This window comes from Chrysemys picta, chromosome 1 (genome assembly GCF_011386835.1).
Source record: "Chrysemys picta bellii isolate R12L10 chromosome 1, ASM1138683v2, whole genome shotgun sequence".
NCBI lineage: Eukaryota > Metazoa > Chordata > Testudines > Emydidae > Chrysemys > Chrysemys picta.
In genome coordinates this window covers 194,498,633-194,526,512 of record NC_088791.1, presented here as the reverse complement: position 1 = coordinate 194,526,512, position 27,880 = coordinate 194,498,633, and the positions used below count along the sequence as shown (strand labels likewise).

The window sequence follows — 27,880 nt, the reverse complement described above, 5'->3', positions numbered from 1 at the left end:
CTCAGTTCCTTCTTGCCGGCTACTCCGACAGTGGGGACGGGGGGCGGGTTTGGAATGGATATGAGCAACACATCTCGAAGAACAACAGTTACAACGGTGAGTAACCGTCTTTTCTTCTTCGAGTGCTTGCTCATATCCATTCCATTAGGTGACTCCCAAGCCCAACTTAGGTGGTGGGGTCGGAGTGAGACATTGCTGTGTGCAAAACCGCTGATCCGAAGGCAGCATCGTCCCTGGACTGCTGCACTAGTGCATAGTGTTCTGTAAACGTGTGGACTGAGGACCAAACCGCAGCTCTACAAATGTCCTGGATCGGAACTTGCGCCAAGAAAGCCGTCGAGGAAGCTTGGGCCCTCGTGGAGTGAGCGGTGAGGTGCGGTGCTGAGACACCTGCCAAGTCGTAGCAAGTCCGGATGCAAGACGTAATCCAGGAGGATAGGCGTTGTGATGAGACCGGTGAGCCTTTCATTCGGTCGGCCACTGCAACGAAGAGTTGCGTCGTCTTTCTAAAGTGCCTTGTGCGGTCAATATAGAAGGCCAGGGCCCTGCGTACGTCCAGAGAATGCAAACGTTGATCCTGGCGAGTAGCATGTGGTTTAGGGTGAAAGACCGGGAGAAATATATCCTGGTTGATATGAAATGGAGAAACCACCTTAGGGAGAAAGGCAGGATGTGGGCGGAGCTGCACTTTATCCTTATGAAAAACTGTGTAAGGGGGCTCGGATGTAAGCGCCCTGAGTTCAGAAACACGCCTTGCTGAGGTGATGGCTACGAGGAAGGCTGTCTTCCAGGATAGGTATAGAAGTGAACAGGTGGCCAGTGGCTCGAATGGATGACCTGTGAGCTTGGAAAGAACCAGGTTGAGGTCCCACGTCGGAACGGGCTGACGTTGCTGTGGGTACATCCGGTCTAAGCCCTTGAGGAATCTAACGACCATGGGGTTAGAGAATACCGAAGACGCGAGTTCCCCTGGGTGAAAGGCTGATATAGCGGCCAGGTGAATTCTAATTGAAGATATCGCCAACCCCTGCTGTTTTAGGGAGAGGAGATATTCCAAAATGAGAGGAATAGGTGCGTGCAACGGGGACGTGGCTCGTTGTTCGCACCAACAGGAGAACCGCTTCCACTTGGCCAAGTATGTGGTCCGTGTTGAGGGCTTCCTACTGCTCAGCAGAATCTGTTGGACAGAGTGCGAGCACTGCTGCTCTGCCTGGGTGAACCATGGAGCAGCCACGCCGTGAGGTGGAGTGATTGCAGGTCGGGATGACGCAGGCGACCGTGGTCCTGAGAGATGAGATCCGGGCACAATGGAAGCGGGATCGGTGTCCGAACCGAGAGTTCCAACAGCGTGGTGTACCAATGTTGTCTCGGCCACGCTGGGGCGATCAGAATCACCTGTGCCTGGTCTCTGCGCAATTTGAGCAGTACCTTGTGGACCAGAGGAAACGGAGGGAAGGCATAAAACAGGTGGTCCTTCCAGGGAAGGAGAAACGCATCCGAGAGGGAGCCGGGAGCTCGACCTTGCAGGGAGCAGAACACGTGGCACTTCCTGTTGTCTCGAGATGCAAACAGGTCTATCTGGGGAAACCCCCACTTCTGGAAAACGGAATGTATGATGTCCGGACGGATAGACCACTCGTGTGTTTGAAAGGACCTGCTGAGTCGGTCCACTAAAGTGTTCTGGACTCCAGGGAGGAACGATGCCGTGAGAAGGATTGAGTGGGCGATGCAGAAGTCCCACAGGCGAATGGCCTCTTGGCATAGAATTGACGAACGTGCTCCTCCCTGCTTGTTGATGTAAAACATGGCCGTGGTGTTGTCGATGAGAACTAACACACAACGACCACGTAGGAGATTGAGAAATGCCTGGCACGCCAGGCGCACCGCCATCAGTTCCCGAACATTGATGTGCAGGGCTAGCTGGGGTGCAGTCCACAGGCCCTGTGTATGGTGCTCGTTGAGATGGGCGCCCCAACCCAGAGATGAAGCGTCTGTGACCAGGTGCAGAGAGGGTTGTGGGGCGTGAAACGGCATCCCTTCGCAAACCACATTGTGATCTAGCCACCATGTGAGGGAGGTCAGGACCGAGTTCGGGACTGTGACCACCATATTCAGGCTGTCCCGATGTGGGCGGTATATTGATGACACCCAGGTCTGGAGTGGGCGAAGCCGAAGTCTGGCATGCCTGGTTACGTACGTGCAGGAAGCCATGTGACCCAGCAGGGTAAGGCACGACCTCACCGTGGTAGTTGGGAAGACCTTGAGTCCTTGAACGAGGCTCGTGATGGTGCAAAAGCGATTGTCTGGCAGGATGGCTTGTGCGCGTCTGGAGTCTAGAACCGCGCCGATGAATTCTATTCTCTGGGTAGGTTCTAGAGTGGATTTGTCCTTGTTGAGTAGGATACCCAACTTGTTGAATGTGTGGACTATTATGTGGACGTGATCTCGAACTTGTTCTTTGGTGCGACCGCGTACCAGCCAGTCGTCTAGGTACGGGAACACCTGTATCCCTTGCCGACGAAGGTACGCTGCCACGACAGCCATACATTTCGTGAACACCCGTGGGGCCGAGGATAGGCCGAAGGGAAGGACTGCAAATTGGTAGTGCACCCTGTTTACCACGAATCGCAGGAAGCGTCTGTGGGGCGGGTAAATAGCAATGTGAAAGTATGCGTCTTTCATGTCGAGGGCGGCGAACCAGTCTCCAGGATCGAGGGAAGGGATAATGGCCCCCAGAGAGACCATGCGGAACTTCAACTTTACTACGAATTTGTTGAGTCCGCGCAAGTCCAAGATGGGTCGCAGACCTCCTTTGGACTTGGGAATGAGGAAGTAACGGGAATAGAATCCCCTGCCCCTTAACTCCACTGGAACCTCCTCTATGGCCCCCATAGCGAGGAGCGTAGAAACTTCCTGTATAAGAAGTTGCTCGTGAGAAGGGTCCCTGAAGAGGGACGGGGAAGGGGGGGAGGAGGGGGGAATTGAAGAAAACTGGATAGCGTATCCCCTGTCCACCGTGCGAAGGACCCAACGGTCCGAAGTTATAAGGCACCAAACACGGTGGAAGTGGGAGAGGCGATCCCGAAAGGAGGGGGCTGGATCCTGGGAGATGACTGGGGCGCCGTCCTCGACCGCACCTTCAAAAGTTCTGCCTAGGGCCTGAAGGTGGTCTAGGTGGCCCCTGGTTCTGACCAGGTTGAGGGCCGGTCCACCTTCTTCTACCACCTCGCCCTCGCCTCCGGGCCGAGTCCTGTCTCTGACGAGGCGGGGGGGGTAGAAGCGCTGAGGCTGCGGTCTAAATGGCCTGCGCTGAGGGCCCACAACATGCATCCCCAAGGAACGCATGATCGTCCTGGAGTCCTTGAGGCTCTGCAGGCGAGAGTCCGTCTTTTCAGAAAACAACCCTTGACCTTCGAAGGGTAGATCCTGCAGGGTTTGCTGCAGTTCCTGAGGCAGACCCGAAACCTGGAGCCAGGAGATCCTCCGCATAGCGATACCTGAGGCCAGGGTTCTCGCAGCAGAGTCCGCTATGTCTAAGGAGGCCTGTAAGGAGGTCCGAGCCACCTTCTTACCCTCCTCTACCAGGGCTCCAAACTCCTCCCTGGACTCTTGGGGAACCAACTCCTTGAACTTCCCCATAGAGTTCCAGGAGTTAAAACTATAGCGGCTCAAGAGCGCCTGTTGATTAGCCGCTCTAAGTTGCAGCCCCCCGGCTGAGTAAACTTTACGGCCGAATAAATCGAGGCGCTTAGCCTCCTTTGATTTGGGCGCTGCGGCCTGCTGGCCGTGGCGCTCCCTTGCGTTCACTGATGCCACCACCAGAGAACACGGCTGGGGGTGGGTATACAAGTACCCGTAGTCTTTAGACGGGACAAAGTATTTCCTTTCCACCCCTCTCGCTGTGGGCGGGATAGAGGCAGGAGTCTGCCATATCGTAGAAGCATTGGCCTGAATCGTGCGGATCAGGGGTAACGCCACCCTCGATGGGGCATCCGCTCCGAGGATATTCACGATCGGGTCGTGCACCTCCACTATCTCCTCCGCCTGCAGGTCCATGTTACGGGCCATCCTGCGCAGAAGATCCTGGTGAGCCCGAAGATCTATTGGAGGTGGGCCTGTGCACGATGTGCCCGCCACTGCCTCATCCGGAGAAGAAGAGGAAGATGCCTCCGGTGGAACAGGATCCAAGGGCTGGTCCTGTTCTCCCTGTTCCTGGGCTGGAACATCACCTGCGCCTGGGTCCAGGGCGTCAGGTGGTGCGGACACAGAAGCTTCCATGCCCCCTGGCGGAGGCCGAGAGATGGTGGACTCCGGGGCTCTTCTGACGGAGTGACCGGAGCGAGAGGTCGAAGCAACTGGAGCCCCTTGCGCCTGATGGTACGCTCATGGGGTCCAAAACGACCAGTGAGATGGGCCATGAGAATGGTCCTCTGTTATGTTCTGCCAATGGCCCAAGTCCTGTTCCTCGGCTTGCCCCGAGGGGGGTATGCCGATCTCGAGAGGTCCTCCGAGGAGCGAGACACCGATCTCGATGGCCATGGCGGTGCCGAGAGCGTTGAGACGATTCCCGTGGGCTGCGGTGCCGCACGGTGCCGGTCCGGAGATGATCTATCTCCACGCGGTGCCGGCGATCGGTGCCGGGACCGCGACCGGTGCCGATGACCTCGTCGGTGCCGGGAGTCGGATCTGGACCTCGACGAGGACCTGGAGTATGTCCGGTACCGGGAGCGGCCTCTCGACGTCGAGCGTCGACCGTAGCGGTGCCGAGAACTACGTCTCGACGTTGATCGGTGCCGACGATCATAGCGGTGCCGAGACGTAGAGCGGTGCCGCGAAGAAGATCTTGGCCGCGAGTACGACCGGTGCCGAGGTGATATTCGGTGCCGGGACTGCGAGCAGCGTGGGGACCTGCTTCGGGACCTGGATCGGTGCCGAGGTTCCAGCCCTTGCGATGGAGGGCGCATCAAGGCAGGTTTCCCCCTCGACTGGACCGGGCGAGGCAACGGTGCCGTCGGTGCCGGTGGTTGAGGCGGTGCCGGCTCCGTGAGAGCTATTAAGTCTCTCGCCGCCGCGAAGGTCTCTGGCGTCGACGGGAGGCACTGTATCACCGCCGGCCTCGGTGGAGACGCCGTCTGCACCGGACTCAACGGCCTCGGCGCCGGAGTCGACGGTGCTGGAGGCACCTGTTTCCGGTGCTCCACCGGCGGACGCGGCTCTACCCCCGGCACTGGGGGAGCCAGCGTCTTCTGCACGGAGGTCCCCGTCTTATGGGCTTTCTTATGCCCTGGGGATAATGACCGGCGCCGGGGCACTTGCTGTGCTTGCGGTGCCGACGAGGTCCGGTGCCGGGGAGGCTTATCTGACGCCACTCGCGTGGTCGTCATGGCCGGTGCCGCCGGGGCACTGCGCACCGAGGCGCTAGGTGCCGGGGCCTGACTTGTAGATGGAGCGTCCGGACTAAGTGCCGCCTCCATCAGGAGTTGCCGGAGCCGAAAGTCCCGCTCCTTCTTGGTCCTTGGTCTGAAGGCCTTACAGATCTTGCACTTATCTGTTTGATGGGACTCTCCCAGGCACTTCAGACAGGAGTCGTGCGGGTCGCTCGTGGGCATAGGCTTAGCGCAGGAGGCGCACAGCTTGAAGCCGGGAGCGTTGGGCATGAGCCCGGCCCCGCGGCCGGGGGAGAAAGGGGGAGACGACCCCCTTAATCCCCTGAACTATTATAACAACTAGAACAACTTTAAAAACTATTGAACTATTTAACTATAACACTAGGACTATAACTATAACTATAACTGCGAATAACAGACTAAGCTAGGGAGAGTGGAGAACAGCTAAGCAGCGCTCCACAGTTCCAACGACCGTCAGGGGCGGTAAGAAGGAACTGAGGGGGCGCCGGGTCGGCTGGGGTATATATTCAGCGCCATGAAGGCGCCACTCTAGGGGGCTCCACAGCCGACCCGCCGGTGTTGCTAGGGTAAAAATCTTCCGACGATCGTGCACGCGGCGCGCACACACCTAATGGAATGGATATGAGCAAGCACTCGAAGAAGAAGTAAGGAATCTCAATTTTACAAATGAGGAACAGAGATACAGGGATTATGGTTAAAAATGTTCACTAATTTGGGGTTCCCAGGCCCGGATTTTTCAGAACATTCAGAATTGTTGTGTGACAAAAATGTTGGGAAGTGCTTAAGTATATAAAACTTTGGTTTACTGAACTCTCAGGAAGAAAACTGAAGCACTCAACAACCTAGAAAGATTTCCTACTATTGAAAGTTACGCGGACATTATGAGAATTTTAGGTGAGGTGTTCAGTTCTGTTTACAGTGAAATACTCAAAGACTTAAGGAAAGGCAGTTCTTGTGTCACAGACTAAAGAAGAACATGGCTCTTCAGGGCCAGCAGGCACTAGTGTATAATTAATAACAATGGCAACATATTCAGACAATCTGATGTGATGTCGGACACTTGTACTGATCCAATAAACTAAATGAGAGGCTTCACAAGAGCTACCTAGTTTGATCTGTTCTGACAAAGTACAATGAGACTCTGTCCAATTTGTCTGAGAAACTGCAGATTACTTCAGTCAAAAATTGCATGCACATGAACTTAATTGCAGCAAATCAAAGTGAACAGGTGATATTCAATAGGTAAGTTTAGAAAAGGAGTTCTAACCAACATTTGTTTATAAAATGAAAGTGATTAAGAACTTCTCTCTGAAAGACAGAGGGTGAACTAGAGGTTGGCATGTAAAGAGCAATCAGGAAAATATAGTTCAGTATCTACTGGATTAAAAGTTTAGAAATAAATCCAAGATTAAACATTACTACAGATTTACTTATTTTTCAGAGGATACTGCTGATGGTGAAGCTACATCAGAACCAGCATCCTTGCCTTTTTCAGGTTTACTCGATAGATTTCTGCACCAAAAAAATAAAAATTCTGTGCACAATATTTTAAAAAATATGCAAAATTCTACAAATCTTATTGGTCAATAAATAAATGTTGGCTCCAGCATGGCAGTGGGGAGCACAGGCCACTGGCTGCATGGATGTGGGAGATCTCCCTGAAGCCTCCCCCTCCCCCGGACACAGTGAGGCTGAACCTAACCCAATGCAAAGGCTGGGCCTGCCCCAGAAACTCCCCCGGGCTCTGCCTCTCCATGCCAGGTGCACCAGGTGTGGGCAGGCAGGCTCAACCCAGCAGGATCCAAGAGTGGAGGGACTTAGTGTGGGGTGAGAGGGTGCTCTATGAGGCAACCTGGATGAGGGCAGTTCATTGGGGGGTACAGGTGGGTGGGGGGGATCTGGATGCACTGGGCCTCTTTTGGGAGGTTCCAGGTGCAGGGGCAATGGGACTCGACACAGGGGTCCAGGTGAAGGTGATTGGGGCTCAGCAGAGTGGGTTTAGGTGTGGGCGGATCTTGCTCAGCAGGGAGCTCATCAGGGTGGTCCAGGTACTGGGTGAGTGGGGGCACGGGTGCAGATGATTAGGACTCACTGGGTGGCTCTGGGGGCAGGGGGGCTCTGAATGCAGGAGGTGAGGCCAGGGTGGATTTAAAAAAAAAATCAATTTATTTTTTTAAGAAAATAAAAATATCGGATTTTTTTGATAAAATGCTTTTTGAGGAAAAACCTATCTAAAAATAGTTTAATTAAGATATACCTTTGAGCTATACTGTCTCATAATGGAATAAGGATTATAAATTCTAATTCTATAGTATGAGACAATATATTGTAATGTTTAAGAAAAGTTTTGTAAATGAGTTCCAATAGTTCATGGATTATGGACCCAATCTGATGGGGCTTCTGTATAGATTACTTAGGTTAATCTTTCTATCTACCCAATGGGACTCCGTACTCAGTCTAGAAGATACCATCAGAGATGCTTAGTTTTGCAGTTCTCAAACTGTGGATTTGTATCTCCAGAGATAACATGCTTCTTAACAGCAAAAAATGTTTTTAAATAAATAAGTAAAATATAGAGGTGAGAAATAACAGACCTCAACCCCATTGTCCCTCTGTAAATTTGTGTACATGGAGTCAATTCCTTACCTCTCTCTAAAAGGGCAAAGTTTCAAAAAGTTCAATGATAGAAGATTGTTGGGAGCGGACAAGGAGAAGAAGTCTGGAGATAAATGTGAGAAGGGATGGACAGGCAGTAGAAACAAAAGTGAAACTGTTTGAGAAACATATTCCAGAAGTCTTGAGGTCTTTCTGTGTGTAGCCTTAATTTATTTGAGCTCTACAATACCATTCTCTCACTAGAAAGGAAAACCTATAATAGCAGCAGGTCATAAAAGAGTTCAAGTTTGGGAATAAGAACCATTCAAGAAATATATGTTTGCTGATGATGTTTTAAAGAAAGTCACACCCATGAACTGGTTGAAGTCACTTAAGCACTTGGATTCAGAGACTGTTGAAGTGATAATCTCACTTTTAACAGCAGTAGCTTCTTCTGATTGTGTAGAAAGAAGATTTTCTTCCTTTGGACTAATTCAGTCCAAATTGAGAAATTGTTTGGGACCTGAAAAAGCAGGAAAGCTTGTTTTTCTTTTCCAGATTATGAACAAACAGGAAAATGAAGGTGAAGTCGACTGAGTCAATATTTTAAGTTTCTCATGTTGACCTGGCTGACATAGTCAATTTAATTTTTTTTTTTAATATTTAACTGTTTTAGTTAAAAACAATTTTAACAAAAACAAACCTGATTTTAAAAAACGTGAACGTTTAACTAAATTCAAATATTCATATGCTTGTTTTGTTAAAATATTTGCTGGTGAAGAAAAAAAATCCAGAATACATAACGTAGTTGTTTTAGTTAAATGTCTGTCTGGTGATGTTCTCCTCCTAATACAGCATGGCAAGAAAATCCTCCAAATATTAATGAACCTGTTGAATTGGAGATATTTATGAAGTCATTGGGAGGTGAACTATCTGCTTCATTTACCTTTGGTAAATGAAATAACCAATGATTCATTTTCTGATTAGCTATAAAACTAATCTGAAAAGTTTTCAAAATAAATCACTTAAACCTATAGTGTGTATCTTCTAGAAATGAAACCTACATCTATCTCTGAGTTGTGAAGAATATGTATTAAGGTTATAACAACCAACAAGAATGCACTTTAATATAGAAATCTATGATTAAATTGAGTCTTCCTGACTAGTCATTTCAATCATGATTTAAATCAAATCCATCCTGGGTGAGGCTCATTGGGGTGGACTTCTGGATGCGGGGCGGGGGGGAGGGGGAGGCTCGTCGGGGTGGGGATTCGAGTGCGGGGTGGTCTGGGAGCAGAGGTGGGGGTCCAGATGCAGGGCATGGGGCCCAATGAGGTCTGGGTGCAAAGATGCTCCAGATGCTGGGGGTAAAGCTCAGAGGGGTGGGAACTCGTGTGGGGGGGAAGTGAGGCTTGGCCGCGGAGTTCGGTTATGGTGGGATCTGGATACACAGGATTGGGCAGAGGGGGGAGCATCTCCCCATACTGTAATTCCTCCCTCCATGGCTGAAGAGCGATGGGGGCAGGAAGTGAGAGACGGGGGAGCATGCTGAGCTTCCTACAGCTGGGGGAGGTTTCCGGGGATGGGTCTGACCTGGCTGCTTCTTGCAGGGGAAGAGCAGGTCCCATCTTCCCCCACCCCCATCACAGCAAGACTAGCAGCAGAGCCCGGCACAGGGTAGGAGCCAACAGTTGGGGCATCTCCAGCCCCGCCTTCCCTGTGCAGTGATTTATCTCTCCGCTGGCTCCTCCAGGCACCTTGAACAACACGCCAATGCTGCTGGGGAGGAGCATGTGACCACTCTTGCAGTTTCCCTTTGCTTCCCAGTCAGAAATTTTTTCTGTGAGAAAGCAAAGAAATCTTCGGAGACAAGATTTTTGCCCAAGCACAGTGGTCAGAATTCCCCCAGAAGTACAGATTCCTTCAGATCTATTATAGCTCTAATACATGTTCTGCAAGTATACACAACTCAGTCTACTGAGCTACACAGTTTGTAATTTTTTTTTTTACCTTAATGAAAACCTCTGTATTTACTATAAACTGTACATACACACCTGCAGGAAAATGGATAAATAGTATTTTATGATCAATAAAAGGTTCAAAACAATACATTAAAAAAAAGAATAAAATGTAAATTACATATTTAGAATGTTTATAAGCTATTTTATTTGACACTGAACTTTAAGCAGTTTTTTAAAAAGTTGTTAAAATGTAGTTTCTTAGTTCCAATGCCAATTTTATGGACCCATAAAAGGAATAGGAGAAATTGATTATATATAGTGTTACCAAATGCATGAAGTAAACTGAAAGACAAAAATATTTTGTATCTCTTTCAGTCACAGTAATCCTGTAATAGTAAGTAAAATAAAATCAGATAAATGTTATTTTTATGTTGATATGTGCCTATAAATTCCATTCCACTGACCAGATACAAGCTGCTAAGGAACCACTAAATTCATATTTTGCAAGGCCTCAAACACTCTCCTCTCCAAAACATACTTCCCAATATCACACATCATCATTTTCCAGACTCTTGACATATGTACTGACAATTTTTAAATTAATCTGCCTGTTAAAAGAAACCGTTAAATGTTTATATTCAAATAAAAGTTGTGCTCCCATGTCTGTTTTCTCAAATCAAGGTTTACAAAACATAATTAAATATTAAAAGTAGAAAAACTATTAGTTTAAATCCAAATATATTCCCAAGCTACTCTTAACACTGCTTTATACTTTAGGGTATCCCTCTACACCAACCTTTACTGAAAATGGCTGCAGACCACTGCAAAGGACCATTACTGCTATTACCCAATGGACTCTCAAATGTCTTTCTTCCAAAGAGTAAACCTTTAGTTATCAGAGGTTTGATGTTTTTGTCTTTGTTTTAAAAGTTTTTAAAAATGGAAAATTGGGAGTAAAGATGTTTTCCAAAAATATCTGAAAAACAAAAAACATGGATCAAATGTACTCAATTATGGTAGGAGTGCAACACCATTTGTAATTTAAAGGACTTACACTTGCTCAGACCAAGACTGAATTTGGCCCTATATACTCCAAAGGGTCAAAGTTACTAGATAAATTACTAGTTGATAAATACTACGCCATTACTAGAACACAAAGGTAATCTTATTAACCTTGTAATGCATTCTCAGTTACAAATCAACATATGTGGTAACAAATGTATGTGGAGAGGTTCAATCACTTCACTTCTCAACTCCTTTGAACATTTACTTGGAACTGGACTTGCCCATAGTTCTTTATCACGCCTTAAAGTCAATGGCATGGGTATGTAGGTCTGGGAGTTCCAGTCCTTTTCTCTTCAAAACAGCCTTCCTCTCATGCTTTCTTTGCTTGTCATTCTTCTCCTCTTCTTATCATATGCCCAGTCCACCTCAAATGTACACTCTTGAGCCTATCCCTGGGAGGCCCAAGTTCATCTTCCACCCTAATTTCTTCCATACACACTGTGTATGCCCTCCGCTGCCTGCCATCTTGCTCAGTATGTTATTTTCTACTACCTGCATCACCTTTTCTTCCATCTCTGTAAGACCCACCATTTCCAAACCATAGAGCAGACAGGGACAAAACACACAAAACATACACTTTTCCTTTCAGTTTGTGACTTACTTGCCAGTCCCACAGTACTTCTGCTATCTTTTTGACTGCCACACATGCACATTAGCTTCTTCTTTTCAATTCCCCAGATCTCTCTCTAATGACACTAAGTATACTTCCAAAGTACACTTCTGATTCAGCTTCTCTCCTGAAACTTCAATCAATAGCTCTTTTTTTTACATTCCCTACTTACATAACTTCAATTTTCTTTGTTTATACCCTCAAATCATGATCTTCAAACATGGATGCCCACTCTGATACCATATTTACCAATTCCTCTTTGCTGTCAGCTAAAAGGACCAGATTGTCAGCATATGTTAGATTTCTCTGGGTCTCCAAAGGCTTAGTTCTCCTACTAATTAACTCCCCAGCTAGGATGAAGAAAAGTTGACTCACACTGCCGTGTCTCAATCCTACTGTCACCTGAAAACTCTGAAATTCTATGCACTGTTACCACCTTAGCTCCTGACCCTTGATACAACTCCTCTATCATCTCCACTTCTTGAAGACTCCCACCCATCCATCTCAATACTCCAAACACCAGTGCCCACAGAACCAAGATCTTGTTTTCTCAAGATCAATAAATGCTACCTAGCAGTTAAACCCTCGATTTATCTTTATTTCAAACTTACCTCATTTGCATCTACAATACTCCTTCCCTTCCTAAAGCCATATTACTCCACTCCTATATTTTCCTCCACCTTTCACCTCAGCCTTGCCTCTAGAACTCTCTCAAGCACTTCAACGAGCTGTTTTAACATGGATGCCCCAATAGATCATTTGCATCACCCTTAACCTTCCAAAGAAGCACAATCCAGGTCTGTGCTCCAGTCTTCTGTTATCCTAACTTGATTCACCAAGTAATTTTTGTAGCCACTTTTCTCCTGTATTCCGACTGTCCTGCATTCAGAATACCATGATCATATCAACAGTTGTCTCATCTTCATCAGTTGCTTTACCACTCTTCACCTTATTCAGTGCTTCTTCTACCTCCTTTACAGAGACTGTTAACTTTTGAGAGGCTTCACAATAATTGTTGGTGGACCTAACACTCACTACTCTGTCTTCTCATTTAACACTCTTTGGAAATATTTTTCTCATACTTCTAACATCTCTTTAGATTTAGTCACCACACAGTTCCCACCTTTCACACACACAAAGATTTCTTCATATCTTGTGTTTCAATGTTCCCCTTTATTGCCCATCCAAAAACTGATTTCCTGCCATCTTCCTCCAGCTTTCTGTATAATTCTTCCTAAGCAGCCTCCATTCTTGCCTTTGCAATTGCCTTTTTAGCCTCCTTTTTTGCCTGTTTCTATGCATCATTATCAATGGTTCACAATCAAGCTAGAAGGGCATGTTAAGTGGGTCCCATAGAGATCTGTCTTGTGTCTGCTTCTAGTCAATATCTTCATAAATTATTTGGATAACGGCATATAGCAGGGATTGGCAACCTTTGGCACGCAGCCCGGTTTGTTTACCTGCCGCGCCTGCAGGTTCGGCCGATCCCGGCTCCCACTGACCGCAGTTCGCCGCTCCAGGCCAATGGGGGTGGTGGGAAGCAATGACCAGCACATCCCTCGGCCTGCGCCGCTTCCCGCCGCCCCCATTGGCCTGGAGCAGCGAACCACGGACAGAGGGAGCTGTGATCAGCTGAACCTGTGGACGTGGCAGGTAAACAAATCGGCCCGTCCTGCCAGGGTGCTTACCCTGGCGGGCCACATGCCAAAGGTTGACGATCCCTGGCATATAGAGTACAGAAAGTTTGTGGATGATATCAAACTGGGAGAGGCTGCAAGCATTTTGGAGGACATGATTAGAATTCAAAATGATCTTGACAAACTGGAGAAATGGTCTGAATTAAACAGAATGAAACTCAATAAGCACAAATGCCAAGTACTACACTTAGGAAGAAATAATCAAGTGCACAAATAAAAACTTGGAAATGACTGCCTAGGAAGGTGGACTGCAGAAAAGGATCTGGGGGTTATAGTGAATCACCAACTAAATGTGTGTCAACAATGTAATACTGGTGCAAATAAATAAATAAATATTCTGGGGTGTATTAGCAGGAGTGTTATAAGCAACACACAAGAAGTAATTCCTCCACTCTATTCAGCACTGATTAGGCCTCAACTGGAGTACTGTATCCAATTCCGGGCATCGTACTCCAGGAAAGATGTGGACAAACTGGAGAAAGTCCAGAAGAAAGCAACAAAAACGTTTTTATTTCCCTTTTTATAGATGGGCACTATATTTGCCCTTTTCCAGTCTTCTGGAATCTCTCCTGTCTCCCATGATTTTCCAAATATAATAGCTAGAGGCTCAGATACCTCCTCTATTAGCTCCTTGAGTATTCTAGGATGCATTTCATCAGGCCCTGGTGACTTGCAGGCATCTAACTTTTCTAAGTGATTTTTAACTTGTTCTTTTTTTATTTTATCTTCTAAACCTACCCCTTTCCCAATAGCATTCACTATGTTAGGCATTCCTTCAGACTTCTCAGTGAAGACCGAAACAAAGAAGTCATTAAGCATCTCTGCCATTTCCAAGTTTCCTGTTACTGTTTCTCCCTCCTCACTGAACAGTGGGCCTACCCGGTCCTTGGTCGTCCTCTTGCTTTTAATGTATTGATAAAAAGTCTTCTTGTTTCCCTTTATTCCTGTAGCTAGTTTGAGCTCATTTTGTGCCTCTGCCTTTCTAATCTTGCCCCTGCATTCCTGTGTTGTTTGCCTATATTCATCCCTTGTAATTTGTCCTAGTTTCCATTTTTTATATGACTCCTTTTTATTTTTTAGATCATGCAAGATCTCGTGGTTAAGCCAAGCTGGTCTTTTGCCACATTTTCTATCTTTCCTACCCAGCTTTTGGGCCCTTAATAGTGTCCCTCTGAAATACTGCCAACTCTCCTCAGCTGTTTTTCCCCTCAGTCTTGATTCCCATGGGACCTTACTTATCAGCTCGCTGAGCTTACCAAAATCCGCCTTCCTGAAATCCATTGTCTCTATTTTGCTGTACTCCCTTCTACCCTTCCTTAGCATTGTGAACTCTATGATTTCATGATCACTTTCACCCAAGCTGCCTTCCACTTTAAAATTCTCGAGTTCCTCCCTATTTGTTAAAATCATTCTAGAACAGCTACCCCCTCAGTAGCTTTTTCAACCTTCTGAAATAAAAAGTTGTCTGCAATGCAGTCCAAGAACTTATTGGATAGTCTGTGCCCCGCTGTGTTATTTTCCCAACATATATCTGGATAGTTGAAGTCCCCCATCACCACCAAATCTTGGGCTTTGGATTATTTTGTTAGTTGTTTAAAAAAAGCCTCATCCACCTCTTCCACCTGGTTAGATGGCCTGTAGTAGACTCCTAGCATGACAGCACCTTTGTTTTTTACCCCTTTTAGCCTAACCCAGAGACTCTCAACACTTCCGTCTCCTATGTCCATCTCCATCTCAGTCCAAGTGTGTACATTATTAATATATAAGGCAACACCTCCTCCCTTTTTCCTGAGCAAGCTGTATCCATCCATACCAACATTCCAATCGTGTATTATCCCACCAAGTTTCGGTGATGCTAACAATGCCATAGTTGTATTTATTTATTAGCACTTCCAGTTCTTCACGTTTATTACCCATACTTCTCGCATTTGTATATAGGCATCTAAGATTCTGATTTGATCTTGCCTCCCAGTTTCGCCCGGACCCTCTTTTTTCTCTGCCATTATAGCCCACACTCCCTCCTATTTCCGACCCATCTTCCAGGTCTCCATGTTCTCCACTTACCTGTGCGTTTTGCTCGCCTGTCCCCGTCAAACCATTCAATGAGTTCAATGTGACCATTTTGAATCTGTGGGTACGGAAAAATTTGTTGAGTTTTCTGAGATCTAGAATGGGTCTCCAACCTCCGTTTTTCTTTTGAATCAAGAAATAAAATCCCTCTCCTCTGTGTTGTGTTGGAACTTGTTCCACGGCCCCTAATTGTAGAAGGTGATGAACTTCTCGTCTCAATAGGTGCTCGTGAGAAGGGATCCTGAAAAGGGAAGGGAAAAGGGGGTGGGTAGGTGGGATGGAGGTAAAGGGGATGGTATAACCCATTCGAATGATTTCTAAAACCCAGTGGTGTGTGTTAATAGAAGCCCATATATGTTAAAACAGCCAAAGCCAATGATCAAAGGTTTGTGATGCTCGCCCATTGACGCTGGTGGTGGGGGGAGGTCAGTCAGACCCTCGACCAACGTTTCAAAACTGCGTCTTGTTTGGTGGTGCTTGGAACCTCGCAGCTTGACACTGGTAGAGTGATGTCTCTGTGGTCTGTGCCTCTGTCTTTGATTGTATGGTCTCTGCTGGCACTGTGTCGTGTTGTCGCTGCTACGACTGTAAGGCTGGTATCTGCGCCTTCTGTTAGGGGGCATGTAGATACCAAGGGTCCTCAGTATCACTTTAGACTTCATCTGTCTTATCAGAGAAGAGCTTGTCCCTGTCGAAGGGGAGGTCCTCTACTTTGTTCTGAAGTGCCCTTGGGATATCCAATGAGGGTAACCAAGATGCTCTGTGCATGACTATGGCTGTCGCCATCATGCATGCCACTGTGTCTGCCACGTTGAGGGATGCCTCAAGCGCTGTTCTAGCAATACGTTGGCCCTCATTGACGATGGCTTGGAATTGTTTTTTTTTCCCTCCAGAATTTCCTGAAGTAAATAGTTCATTTTGGTATAATCATTGTGATGGTAGCTAACAAGTAACGCCATGTAATTGGCCATGCAGAATTGAAGAATCGCTGAAGAGTTAACTTTTCGCTGCAACAGGTCTAATCTCTTCCAATCCTTTTCTTGGGGTGTAGATCTGAATTGAGGTTGTTTGCCCCATTGGTTCACTGCATCCACCACTAAGGAGTTAGGTTGTGGGTGAGAGAAGAGGATGTCCATGCCTTTATTTGTCACATCGTATGCTTGTCTGTACACTTATTGGTTACAGGGATGGCAGGTGTTTGCCACACCGTTTCTGCAGGTTCCATTAAAGCATCATTTATGGGCAATGCTATTTTTGTCATGAAAGAAGTGTGTAAGATCTCGAGGAGTTGGTGTTGTGTCTCTGGTACCTCTTCAAAAGGAATATTTTGGCTCTGTGTCACTTGCCTGAATAACTCCTGAAAGTGTTTGAAGTAATCTGTAATAGTGGGGGCAGGGGCATTACTGCCTCATCAGAGGAAGAAGAGGAGTTGTGATCGGGGATGTTTCATGTTCTGTAGTCTCTCCCCTGTCTTCCTCCACCTCCTCTGTCACCTCAGAGGGCTCAAGTACTGATGTAGTTGTGAACTGTATAGGTTTCCTGTGAGAAGTGGGAGGCTGTACGCTGCCCATGGGTCCCATTGTAACCATTGAATGGGGAATGGCATAGGAGGGCACATCCAGATGTTAGCGAGACATGGAGGCATGTCCCTGGTGCTCTGTTCTCTGGATCTATAATGAGGTTCCGTGCCTGATGGAGAGGAGTGTCCAAATGAAAAAACTGCCTCCTCCATGTCACCCTCATCATCACTTGAAAAAGGTGAAGCATTGGGGGATTCTGGTTGGTTCGGTGCCGAGCAGCAGAGATCCGGGAGCAGAAGAACTTCCATATCTGATGTGTGAATAAGGGGATCAGTGCCGTCATATGCAGTACCATGTCCTTCTGCGCCACTACCTTAAATAGAAGTTTGGCCAGTGCCGTCCCTTTGTGTGTAGCCTTCTTTGGTGCTGTTCTTAGTGGTTCCACAGTTGGCTCCAATGAGGTCGGTGTCAGAGGAAAAGCCATCACAAGTGGTTGAGATTGCAGTACCGTGCCCTTCAAAGGGGTAATCCATGCCGTGGAGGAGGAGGCTGCTTTATGCCTGCTACACGACTCCTTTCTCCTGCCAACAGAGGTCCCTGAGCAGATGGTGCCGGAGGTGTCCGGTGCATCAAAGGTGCTCACTCTGGAAGAGGTCAGCTATGAGGGCAGAGATCTTGACAGAGACCGTTTCTTTTTCAATGGCTATCAGCTTGGGGAAGACGTGGCCCTTTTCCTCAATTTTATAGAGGAGCTGACACTTAATTTGTTCATGGAGGATGTGCCCGGGGAGTCCCTTGTCATGGGTTGTCCGGGGTCTGAGGTTGACATGAGGGATTTTTCCATTAAAATGAGTTTAAGGCAAAGATCCCAGTCTCTCCTTGCTCTAGCTTTAAGATTGCTGCATGAGCGCAATTTCGCGGTATGTGCAACCTTAAGCATTGGACACATAAGGAGCGGCCATTGAGATTGGCATTTCATCCTTTCACAAAGTGCATCTTTTAAAGCCTGGGGATCCAGGCATATTTGAGGCATCCCTCATGTGAAAAATGGGGAAAACCAAAGTGTTTTTTTAATTTGAACAGCTATCTAACTAGGTTTGACTAACACAAACTATACTAAGTAACACACTGCTAACAAACAAGGGTAAGAACTAATCTAGCTAACTTAATCTAATCTTATTTTAAGGTTTTCAGTGGCACCACTAACAGACTCCGTCTCAAGCCAAGGACAGTTGAGAAGGAACTGAAGGGGTCGAGCCGCACGCATGCTTGATGAGGCACCAGCTGCGCCGCGAGACTGCTAATGTGCACCCAGAACAGACACTGCTGCCGAAAATCTCCGATTGACGGCACCAGGATGCACCGACACCTGAAATGGAGCACCCACACGGACAGCACTCGAAGAAGAATACTGGCTTATTAAGATGGGGGGGGGAGGGGAACAGTAGATGTGAGATATCTTGATTTTAGTATGGCTTTTTATATAGTCCTACAAGACATTTCCATAAGCAAAACTAGGGAAATGTGGTCTAGATTATATTACTATACGATGGTGCACAACTGGTTAAAAGACCGTACTTGCAGAGCAGAGCAGTTATCAACTGCTCCATTGTTAAACTGGGAGGGTGTATCTAGTGTGGCCCAGGAGGGGTCAGGCCTGGGTCCAGTGCTAATCAATATTTTCTTTAATGACTTGGATAACGGAATGGAGCGTATGCTTATAAAATCTGTGGATGACATCAACGGGGCAGGGGGAGAAGAGCTGCTCGAATTTAGGAGAACAGGGTTAAAATTCAAAACAACCTTGATAAATCAGAGAATTAGTCTGAAATTAACAAAATGACTTTCAATAAAGTGCAAAGTACTAAACTTAGGAAGGAAAAAAAAATCAAATATACAGCTACAAAAGGGGGAATAACTGGCTAGTCGGTAACACCGCTGGAACAGATGTGAGGAGTATAGTGGATCACAATTAAATATGAGTCAGTGTGATGCAGTTGCAAAAAGGGCCAGTATCATTCTTAAGAGCATTAAGAGGAGTGTCACATGTAACAGCACAGCTGAGGCCTCAGCTGGAGTACAGTGTGCAGTTCTGGGTGCTGCTCTTTAGGAAAGATGTGGACAAATTGGAGACAGTCCAGAGGAGAGCAACAAAAAGATAAAAGGTTGAAAAAACCTGACCTATGAGGAAAGGTTAAAAATCTGGGCATATTTAGTCTTCAAAAAAGACAACAGAGGGGACCTTCAAATATATTAAGGGTCGTTATAAAGAGGATGGTGATCAGCTGCTCTTCACACCACTGAAGGTAGGACAAACAGTAATGGGCTTAATCTGCGTCAAAGAAGATTTAGTTAGATAGCAGAAAAAACTTTCTAACTATGAGGGTAGTCAAATTCTAGAATAGGCTTCCAAGAAAGGTTGTGGAATACCGGTCATTGGAGGCTTTTATGAACAAGTTGGACAACACACCTGCCAGAGACTGTCTAGGTTTACTGGATCATGCCTCAATGCAGGAAGCTGGACTTGATGATCTCTCAAGGTCACTTGCAGCCATACATTTCTCTGATTCTTTGGGAATGTGGACAGAAAAGAGAAAAAGAAGGCTAAAGGAGGTAAGTTAGTCTATGAACAGGCGAGAAAGTAGCAAGGGAAAGAGACAAGAAGAAAAAAGATGTATACATCAGTCAAAGGTGAAAACTGTTTAAGATCTGTGTCCCCAATGTTCTTAAGCAGAACCAATAATAATACTAATACCTAGCTCTTATAGAATACTTTTCATCAGTGCACCACACAACAGGAAAATGCGTTAAAAGGGTGGCAAGTATTATTCTTCCCAGCTTAGAGATGGAGAACCGAGGCACGGAGACACACGACTTGCCCCAGGTCACACAGCCAGCCAGCAGACAAACTGGGAATAGAACCCAGATCTCTTGAGTCTCAGTCCAGTGCTCTGCACATTAGACCACACTGCCTAGGTAGCATGCATGGAAAACCTCTCAAACACATTTATATGAAAAACCCAATGACATCTGAACTCACTGTGTTTACAGGAGAGTGTGAGCTCTGGATATATACTGTATTGAAACACCATCTAGACATTTTTTGTGAAAACAAGTGGATATATTATAGGTAGTACAGATATTAATTTGGCATCATTAATGTTCCCAGACAAAGTCATGCTTATATCGGTCATGTTACTTTGATATCAAACCCTTTTAAAATCTAAAACCCCAGCCCTCCTCCTTGAATAAAACCCATCTACATTGCACTATTTCCTCGTTAAAATCTATAAAGTATTCCATTAAAGGCAAGCATTTTAAGTATCAACCTAATATTAAGATTATATAGAGCGGTTATAGATATTTAACAGCAATTAAATCCTTATTTCCACTTCTGTTCTAAAATCTGTGTCTGCCTGCAGTGAGTGGGAACTGCTGCAGATCATTAAATACTCATTTATCAATGTCTCTCACCAGGCAACACAATGCAGCAGAACAGCACACAGAAACCACTGTGAACCCCAGCAACAGCAGTTAATTAGCATAGCCTACCACTAAAACGACACCATATGATTGGAAGACTTAGTCAGCGAGCTGGCCAATCAAACCAGGTTATGCAAATAGCATACTTCAGTTGCCAGGGTAGAGCTGCTTCCTATTGTCCAATAGGAAAACAAGCAATAAACAAGAAATGAAACTGAGCTTTATCATATTTTCAAGTTGTTAACACTTTCAAGTTTAAAGCAAAATTAGCTACAACCAGAAAGGATTAGAATCATGTTTTACATTTCACCCCTAAAGAAAGGGGGTGATACAGTAATGATACCCAAGGATTATAGCTAAATACTGCATTAGGATTTAAACTTCTCACAGAATAGCCATACTGTAAGCATGAAAAAAATCTTCAAAGTTCTGAGATTTTTAAAGTATCCAATTGCAAAAGGTATCCATACACTTCTAATGGTGAAGAATTTAAACAAAAACATTTTAAATATATAACGCTGACAACAGTTATAGCAAGGTAGGAACACAGTTAACTTTATCAATGATTTGTTTTTATGAAGATAAGTAGTACATTTGCTATTATAAAAATCATATATACACACACTTCCTCAGATAAAATAAACTTTAAAAAAAATCCCTTTAGTCCCATGCACCAAAGTTCCAGATATTTTGATCATTATGGAGGACGAGCATAAAATAAAATAGGAAGCTACTTTAATATATTACAATACTCCATACACTGAACTCTGTTTCAATTAACAGATTAGTGCCAAGATATAAACACTAGAATGCAAGGGAATGGCTAGATTTTCCTCAAATAATTGTCATTTACAAAAATTAAAGGCTGTAAGTAAAATAAAACTAATGTGTTTCAATATGTATCTATGTGAACTAGCACGCATATTTTATATGTATAAATACACAATATTGACCATTAATACTTTCAATAGTTCTAAGAGAATTTTTCACATCGCATAAATGTTTCTTCTGAAATTCAGCATGATTCAGTCCATTTAAAATTAAACATCTATTACAAGACCCAAAAAGACTAACTCAGATTTATTCTCTGAATCATTCTGTCTCCATTTAAAAGCAGAATGCAGCTGCACATCTTAACTTTATAATGTGGCAATGAAAGTGATTCTTTAGATGTTTTACCTCATTTTCTACAGATCTGCAGTGAAGTGAAAGCGTTAATGCATTTCACTCACAACAGTGGTGATACTACCCCGATAGTAGCCCCTGATACTTAACAGTGGTGTGTTTTTCTTTCCTATGTGCTTGTGAAAGGTATCTGACAGCTCTGGAAACTTATCTTTTAATCCACATGCCAGGTACAGCACATGAAGCAGCAGCAATATATGCATCCCAATCCTGTCAATGGGCCATAATACTATTCTGTCCATCACCTAGCTGTCAGAGGATAGTGACTTTCAAACACTAGTGGCCCAACCCGGGTCACAGCTGAAGAGGTGACAGGCTCTGTATTTCATTACCAACCCCATACCACCCAGAACGTTGAGCACTAACCACAATTTGGGAAAGTTTCTGTCAAAAGTTTATCTCTGTGATACAATCTGAATATAAATAAATGAAAATTATATGGGATGCCTCACTTGGTCGAACCATGTTCAAAATGAAAGTTGCTAACATTAAATCTAATGAAAATAATTCTTCTTACATTTCCTCAGGACACATCATCATATTACATTCTCACTATAAACATGTTACCTAGAAGTTACATTAAAATCATCAGTTTATTCTTTGATTATCTCATTTAAACAGTTAAACTTTTACAGTCTTTCAATTTATGCCCATCTAGTATATCTATTGCACAGACAGTTTTGCAGCAGCATTGGCAGAGAGCAGAAGGAAGACATTATCTGACCATAAGCTTACAAAATTTTCAGCAATCTATTTGGGCCAACACTTTGCAGCACTAATACTTCAACTAGTCTACTCCACTATCTCCTCAGGAGAAGTAAAGCTTTTATCAGTGGTTTAGCTAACTTAGGGTCTCTAACACTGCTGCAACCTCATCTCCATAACTCCAAAGACCAAATATCAATTCCCAATACTTATAATTTTTAATAGTTTACAAGGCAAAATAACACAGATAAGACTGAACATAAGTCACCTGCTGCACAATCATACCCATGTAATACATTAGGTGAATCTTACACTAATAATTCTGTACTGAAACAATGCCCTACAGTTAGCATAGAACTAAAAAAGACAACTCTGAGAATTTTCTTTGGATAAAATACACACAACAGTAGACAGACAACCTTAGCCTAATGTCTATAAACATAATTAATCCCAAATACGAGACCATTTACTGCTAAAAAGGAAATCCTGTGACTTTTCAATTATACATAATTTAGGGTTCATTATAAGTATCCTGAACATCTTCATAAATTTTTTCTTAATCTATAGTACAAACCAGAAATTAGACTTTTTTCCCTATATACATAAGTGCCAGCAAGAGAAACAGAATAATTCAAGTCATTTTTCATGTGTAGATACTGAGGCACGAGATATATTTAAACAGTTGATAGAGAAGAAATGGGAAACATCTATTCTATGTATGCACAGCCACATGCCAAACTGTTAATGTAAGAGCTAAACAAGAGATGAATACATCATGTGCAATAGTCTCACATGATATAAATCATTTAATACCTGACCAAGAAAACAGACTGGCCAGAGGCAGGGGTCTGAAGGAAGTTTTATAGTTCTGAATAATTATGGCAAACATAGAATTCAGTTGTAAAATCTGCTTTCTAACAATTACCTTAATTTTCAAGCTACTTTCATTATATGAACTCAATGAAGTCTAAAACAACAAGGAGTCCGGTGGCACCTTAAAGACTAATAGATTTATTTGGGCATGAGATCATGGGTAAAAAACTCACTTCTTCAGATGAATAAGAAAGCTTATGCCCAAATAAAACTGTTAGTCTTTAAGGTGCCACCGGACTCCTTGTTGTTTTTGTGGATACAGACTAACGCAGCTACCCCTGATCAATGAAGACTGTACTTTATTGTGTACCATAAAGGTAGGCTTCATCTCTCATACAATATTGAAAACAAGCATACTGTAAAACACATCGTTTTGGAATTTATTTCCCTCCACCAAAAGGCTTTGGATAATGCCTAATCCTACAGACACTACAAGCATTCTCGCAGTATGGCCTTCAGCCTGGTCTACACTTAAGTTTTGCAGGCATAACCACATGGGTTGGCGGGGCGGTGGGGAGGAAAGGGAGGAGAGATAAAAATCACACCCCAACTGAAATAGCTATGCTGGCAAAAACTTTAGTCTAGGTGCAGTCATACTGGCAATGAAGTCCTTTTGAACAGGTGTAAACTGAACTACTATAAAGCTAGTTGTCATTACAAATCAGGGTGGATAAAAATCAATGATTTTTTGGGGGGGGAAAATCAGATTTTTTTTATTTAAATTGGATTTTTTTTGATAAAATGCTTTTTGAGGGGGAAAAAACTTATCTAAAGATAGTTTTAATTAAGATCCATTATAGCTCAAAGATATCTCATCATGGAATAAGGATTATAAATTCTAATTCTATAGTATGAAAAACTACATTCATGTAATGTTTAAGAAAAGTTTTGTAAATGAGTTCCAATAGTTCATGGATTAGGGACCTAATTTTATCGGGGTTCCAGGAGCTTCTGTATAGATTATTTAGGTTAATCTTTCAATCTATCCAATGGGACTCAGTGCTCAGTCTAGAAGATGCCATCAGAGATGCTTAGCTTTGCAGTTCTCAAACTGGATTTGTGTCTCCAGAGAGAACATGCTTGTTAACAGCAAAAATATTTTTAAATAAATAATATATAGAGGTGAGAAATAACAGACCTCAACCCTATTGTCCCTTTGTGTACACAGAGTCAATCCCTTACCTCTCTCTAAAAAGGCAAAGTTTCAAAAAGTTCAATGAATAGAAGATTGTTGGGTGCGGAATGGATCTGGACAAGGAGAAGAAGTCTGGAGATAAACGTGAGAAGGGATGGACAGGCAGTAGAAACAAAAGTGAAACTGTTTGAGCAGCATATTTCAGAAGTCTTGAGGTCTTTCTGAGTGTAGACTTCATTGATTTGAGATCTACCATACCATTCTCTCACTAGAAGGGAAAACCTATAATGGCAGCAGGCTGTAAAAAAAACCCAATGTGGGACTATTTTAATGAAGTTCCTCTATCTGTGGATAAGACAGGCATGCGTGCAAAATGCAAACAGTGCAACAAAGAAATGCAAGGCCCGGTTACCAACTGAAACAACATCATGAGAAGTGTTCCTTCTCAGGAGGAAGCTGCGCTGAATATGATGAAAGGAACATGTCTAAACATGCAGGATCTTCAAGTTGGTAAACTTTTTTATTTAATACTTCTTTCTTAAGGACTCCTGTCTTCCTTCTGGACTATTCTTGAATTCTCGTGTTTGAGCAAAAAATATAGTCGTTATTCTATAGTACTATCATTTCAGATGCAGTTGTGATAAAAAATAAATATCTGAAATGGGCAGATCTTCCTTTTACAATTTCACCTTTAAAGTAGCCCTGAATGTCAATGAATGCAATGAGTAATACTAAATGAGCAGTATGGTAATAATAATTAAATAACTGCATTGACTTATTTTGTTGAGAAGAATCCATCCTCAACATATAAGATTCTGAAGACTATCCACCTTAAGATCACCATCATTTTCTATAGTTTCAGAGTTATCTGCCAATGATAGTGTTTCAGTCACATCATGTATGTCACATAGCCACAGTACATCACCTGTAGCAAAAAGAAAAAGAAAAATCTCCATCATCCAGAAACAACCATAGCTAAATTTGTGATAAGAACCAGCAGATTACAAAAAGATGTAGTTGATGAAAAAATTGCCCCGTTTGTTTATGCAACAAGCTCTCCTTTCCCTATGATTGAGAACCCACACTTCATTAACATGGTTCAGTCATTAAGACTAGGATACAGTCCACCCCAACAGAGCAGATGTCACAGGCAAATTGATCGATAAAGTGTATGAAAGAGAAATTGAGCAGTGTGCAAAAGGTCTAGAAGGTCAAATTGTTAACCTGAGTCTTGATGGGTGGAGCAATGTCTACAATAATCCTGTTGTATGTGCTTGTGTGACAAAAGAAGAAGGGAATGTCTTCCTTAGAGAAACAATTGATACATCAGGAAATGCACACACACCAGAATACTTACAACAAGAAGTACCTGTAAAAGCTATAACAAACTGTGAAAAAAAATTCAAATATCTAGTACGCAGCTTGGTCACAGACATTGCAGCAAATGTATCCAAGATAAGAAGAAATTATTTAGAAGAGAGTCCCAAGCTAATAACATACGGTTGCAGTGCTCATCTGATGCACCTCCTAGCCAAAGACTTCATCAGTGTTCCAGAAAGAAAGGCTAATGTTGTTGAAATTGCAAGTACTTCTGTAACAACCACTTGAAAATAGCATAGCTGAAGTCGACGCATCGTAGATCAACTTAGAATCACTTACTTCGCATCCTTGCGGCGCGGGATCGACGGCCGCCACTCCCCCATCGACTCCGTTTCTCCCTCTCGCCATGGTGGAGTTCCGGAGTCGACAGCAGAGCGATCGGGGATCAATCTGGCGTGTAGTGTAGACGTACCCTGATACTCTACACTTAGACTTCCTGAAATCATTAAACAATCTCATCCCTGTTAATAAATTGCACTGTTTCCTATATACTTGATTTACCTCCTTATTAGAGAGAACTCAGACTGAAATCTGAAGTAGTAAAACTTAGTTTGTGCATGTTTATTTGCCCAAAGTAGTACTAGGATACTTTAACATACAATACAATGTAAAAAAGGGTATATTACTTAACTGCAACTGTGTCATGAAAACAGTATTACGACCCAGAAATAAATATATATACACGCACATTTACCTATAGTCACAAAGCTTATCTCTATGAGTTCCGCGTTTCCTGGCAGATTTCGCTAGCCTCAGAGGCTCACTGTGACCCTCCACGTATCCCTTCTCTCTCTAGAGGCAAGGGTCACAGCCTACTGAGCCATTTTCATCATAAGCCAGCAAGGGAGGTGAGCAGAAGCAACCTTCGCTCGCACAGTCTCTGTTGTCTCCCAGTCTCAGTGATTAATCAGGTGGCAAAGGGGGAAGCCCGGGCCCGCCTTCTACACCAGGCTCCAGCGGGGACCCTAATAGTATCAGCTATGGTAGCTGACTTTTTAGAAACAGGACACGTACAATTCCCTGGGCCACTTCCTCAAGATCCACTTCACCCTTACTTCAGGGCCTCCTTTCTCGTGCCTGATATGGTTTTACTGTTCAGTCTCTCCAACAGCACAGCTTTCCCCTACAGCTCCTGACACACGCACCCACCTGACTAATGGGAGGCTTTTAACTAGTTTCAGCCAGCCCCTGATTGGCTTCAGGTGTCCCAATCAACCTAGCTGTCCTCCGTGTCTTCTGGAAAGATCATAATTGGCACCAGGTGTCTTAATTGACCTGGAGCAGCTGCTATTTTCTTATCCTGGTAACAGGGATTTGTTTAGCCTGTGGTTAATATATCTATCTCCTATTACTTTACTATAGCCATCTGGCCTTGCCCCATCACAATATATACACGCACACGCGCGCACACACACACACACACACTTACACTTTTATTTTCAAAGTATTATACTTCATGTATCTTGACATCTGTATGTTCTCATGTTTCTGGTCTACAATCGAAGCAGTTTGTACTCCAGAAATTGTTGAAATTCCTTTACTCACATCTGTGATTTCCTGGAAATGATAGTTTATAAGTTTTAGACCTGTGCCAATTCTTTACAACAAATCTTAAACTTACCCTAGATTTAAGATTCACCGCTTCTTTAAACCTCAGCCTATGGTCACAAGAATTTCAGAAACATGGGCAGAGACTCATGTTTAGCTTTATGTGGCCCACTCTGTCTCCATCTGTTCCCCCTTTCCACAAATAAGCCCATCGATCCTCATCTCTCTTTCCACTAGAAATTTTGTGGGTAAGGAATAAAGCCACGGGCTTTTTTCTGCATTGCCCTGCTTCAATAATCATTTAGTGTTCCCCCTTAAATAGGGCATTGTATACCTGCTCCCCAATGCAAGTTACTCAGAGCAGCCTGTTTGCTGCTTCTCCTGCACTACTGTGGGAGAAGGGGAGAAGAGAAATAGGTACATCCTGTCCACCATAAGATTCTTTCAGAGATATGAAACTGAGATCTTTACCAAGAGACTTGATTTGAAAGAAGAGGAGCAGGGGTGAAAACAGCCATTCTGCCATCCCTTTCAGGGTGGCTGAAAGATAAAGTAGACGCAGAGGAGCCTCCTGGACCCAGTGCTATAGCAAGGGGGTTTTCAGGCAGAGGAGGAACCTTAATGTAAGGAAGGGAACTAAAAAGC

At 44.3% G+C, this 27,880-nt stretch overlaps 1 protein-coding gene across 4 annotated transcripts in view; it reads right to left on the bottom strand.

The window, feature by feature from the left end:
- The window catches only part of DYRK1A (dual specificity tyrosine phosphorylation regulated kinase 1A), a 136,158-nt gene that overhangs the window by 53,367 nt on the left and 54,911 nt on the right, over positions 1–27,880 (bottom strand). For 2 of the 4 annotated variants that reach the window (XM_065590474.1, XM_065590481.1), the window contains exon 3: positions 149–27,244. The exons of the other annotated variants lie outside the window; for them this stretch is intronic. In XM_065590474.1, the coding sequence (XP_065446546.1) occupies positions 1,168–4,278 (3,111 nt within the window). In that variant the 5' untranslated portion in view covers positions 4,279–27,244 and the 3' untranslated portion in view covers positions 149–1,167. Of the gene's footprint in view, positions 1–148; positions 27,245–27,880 lie in introns of those variants that run through there. 4 annotated transcript variants of the gene reach the window in all.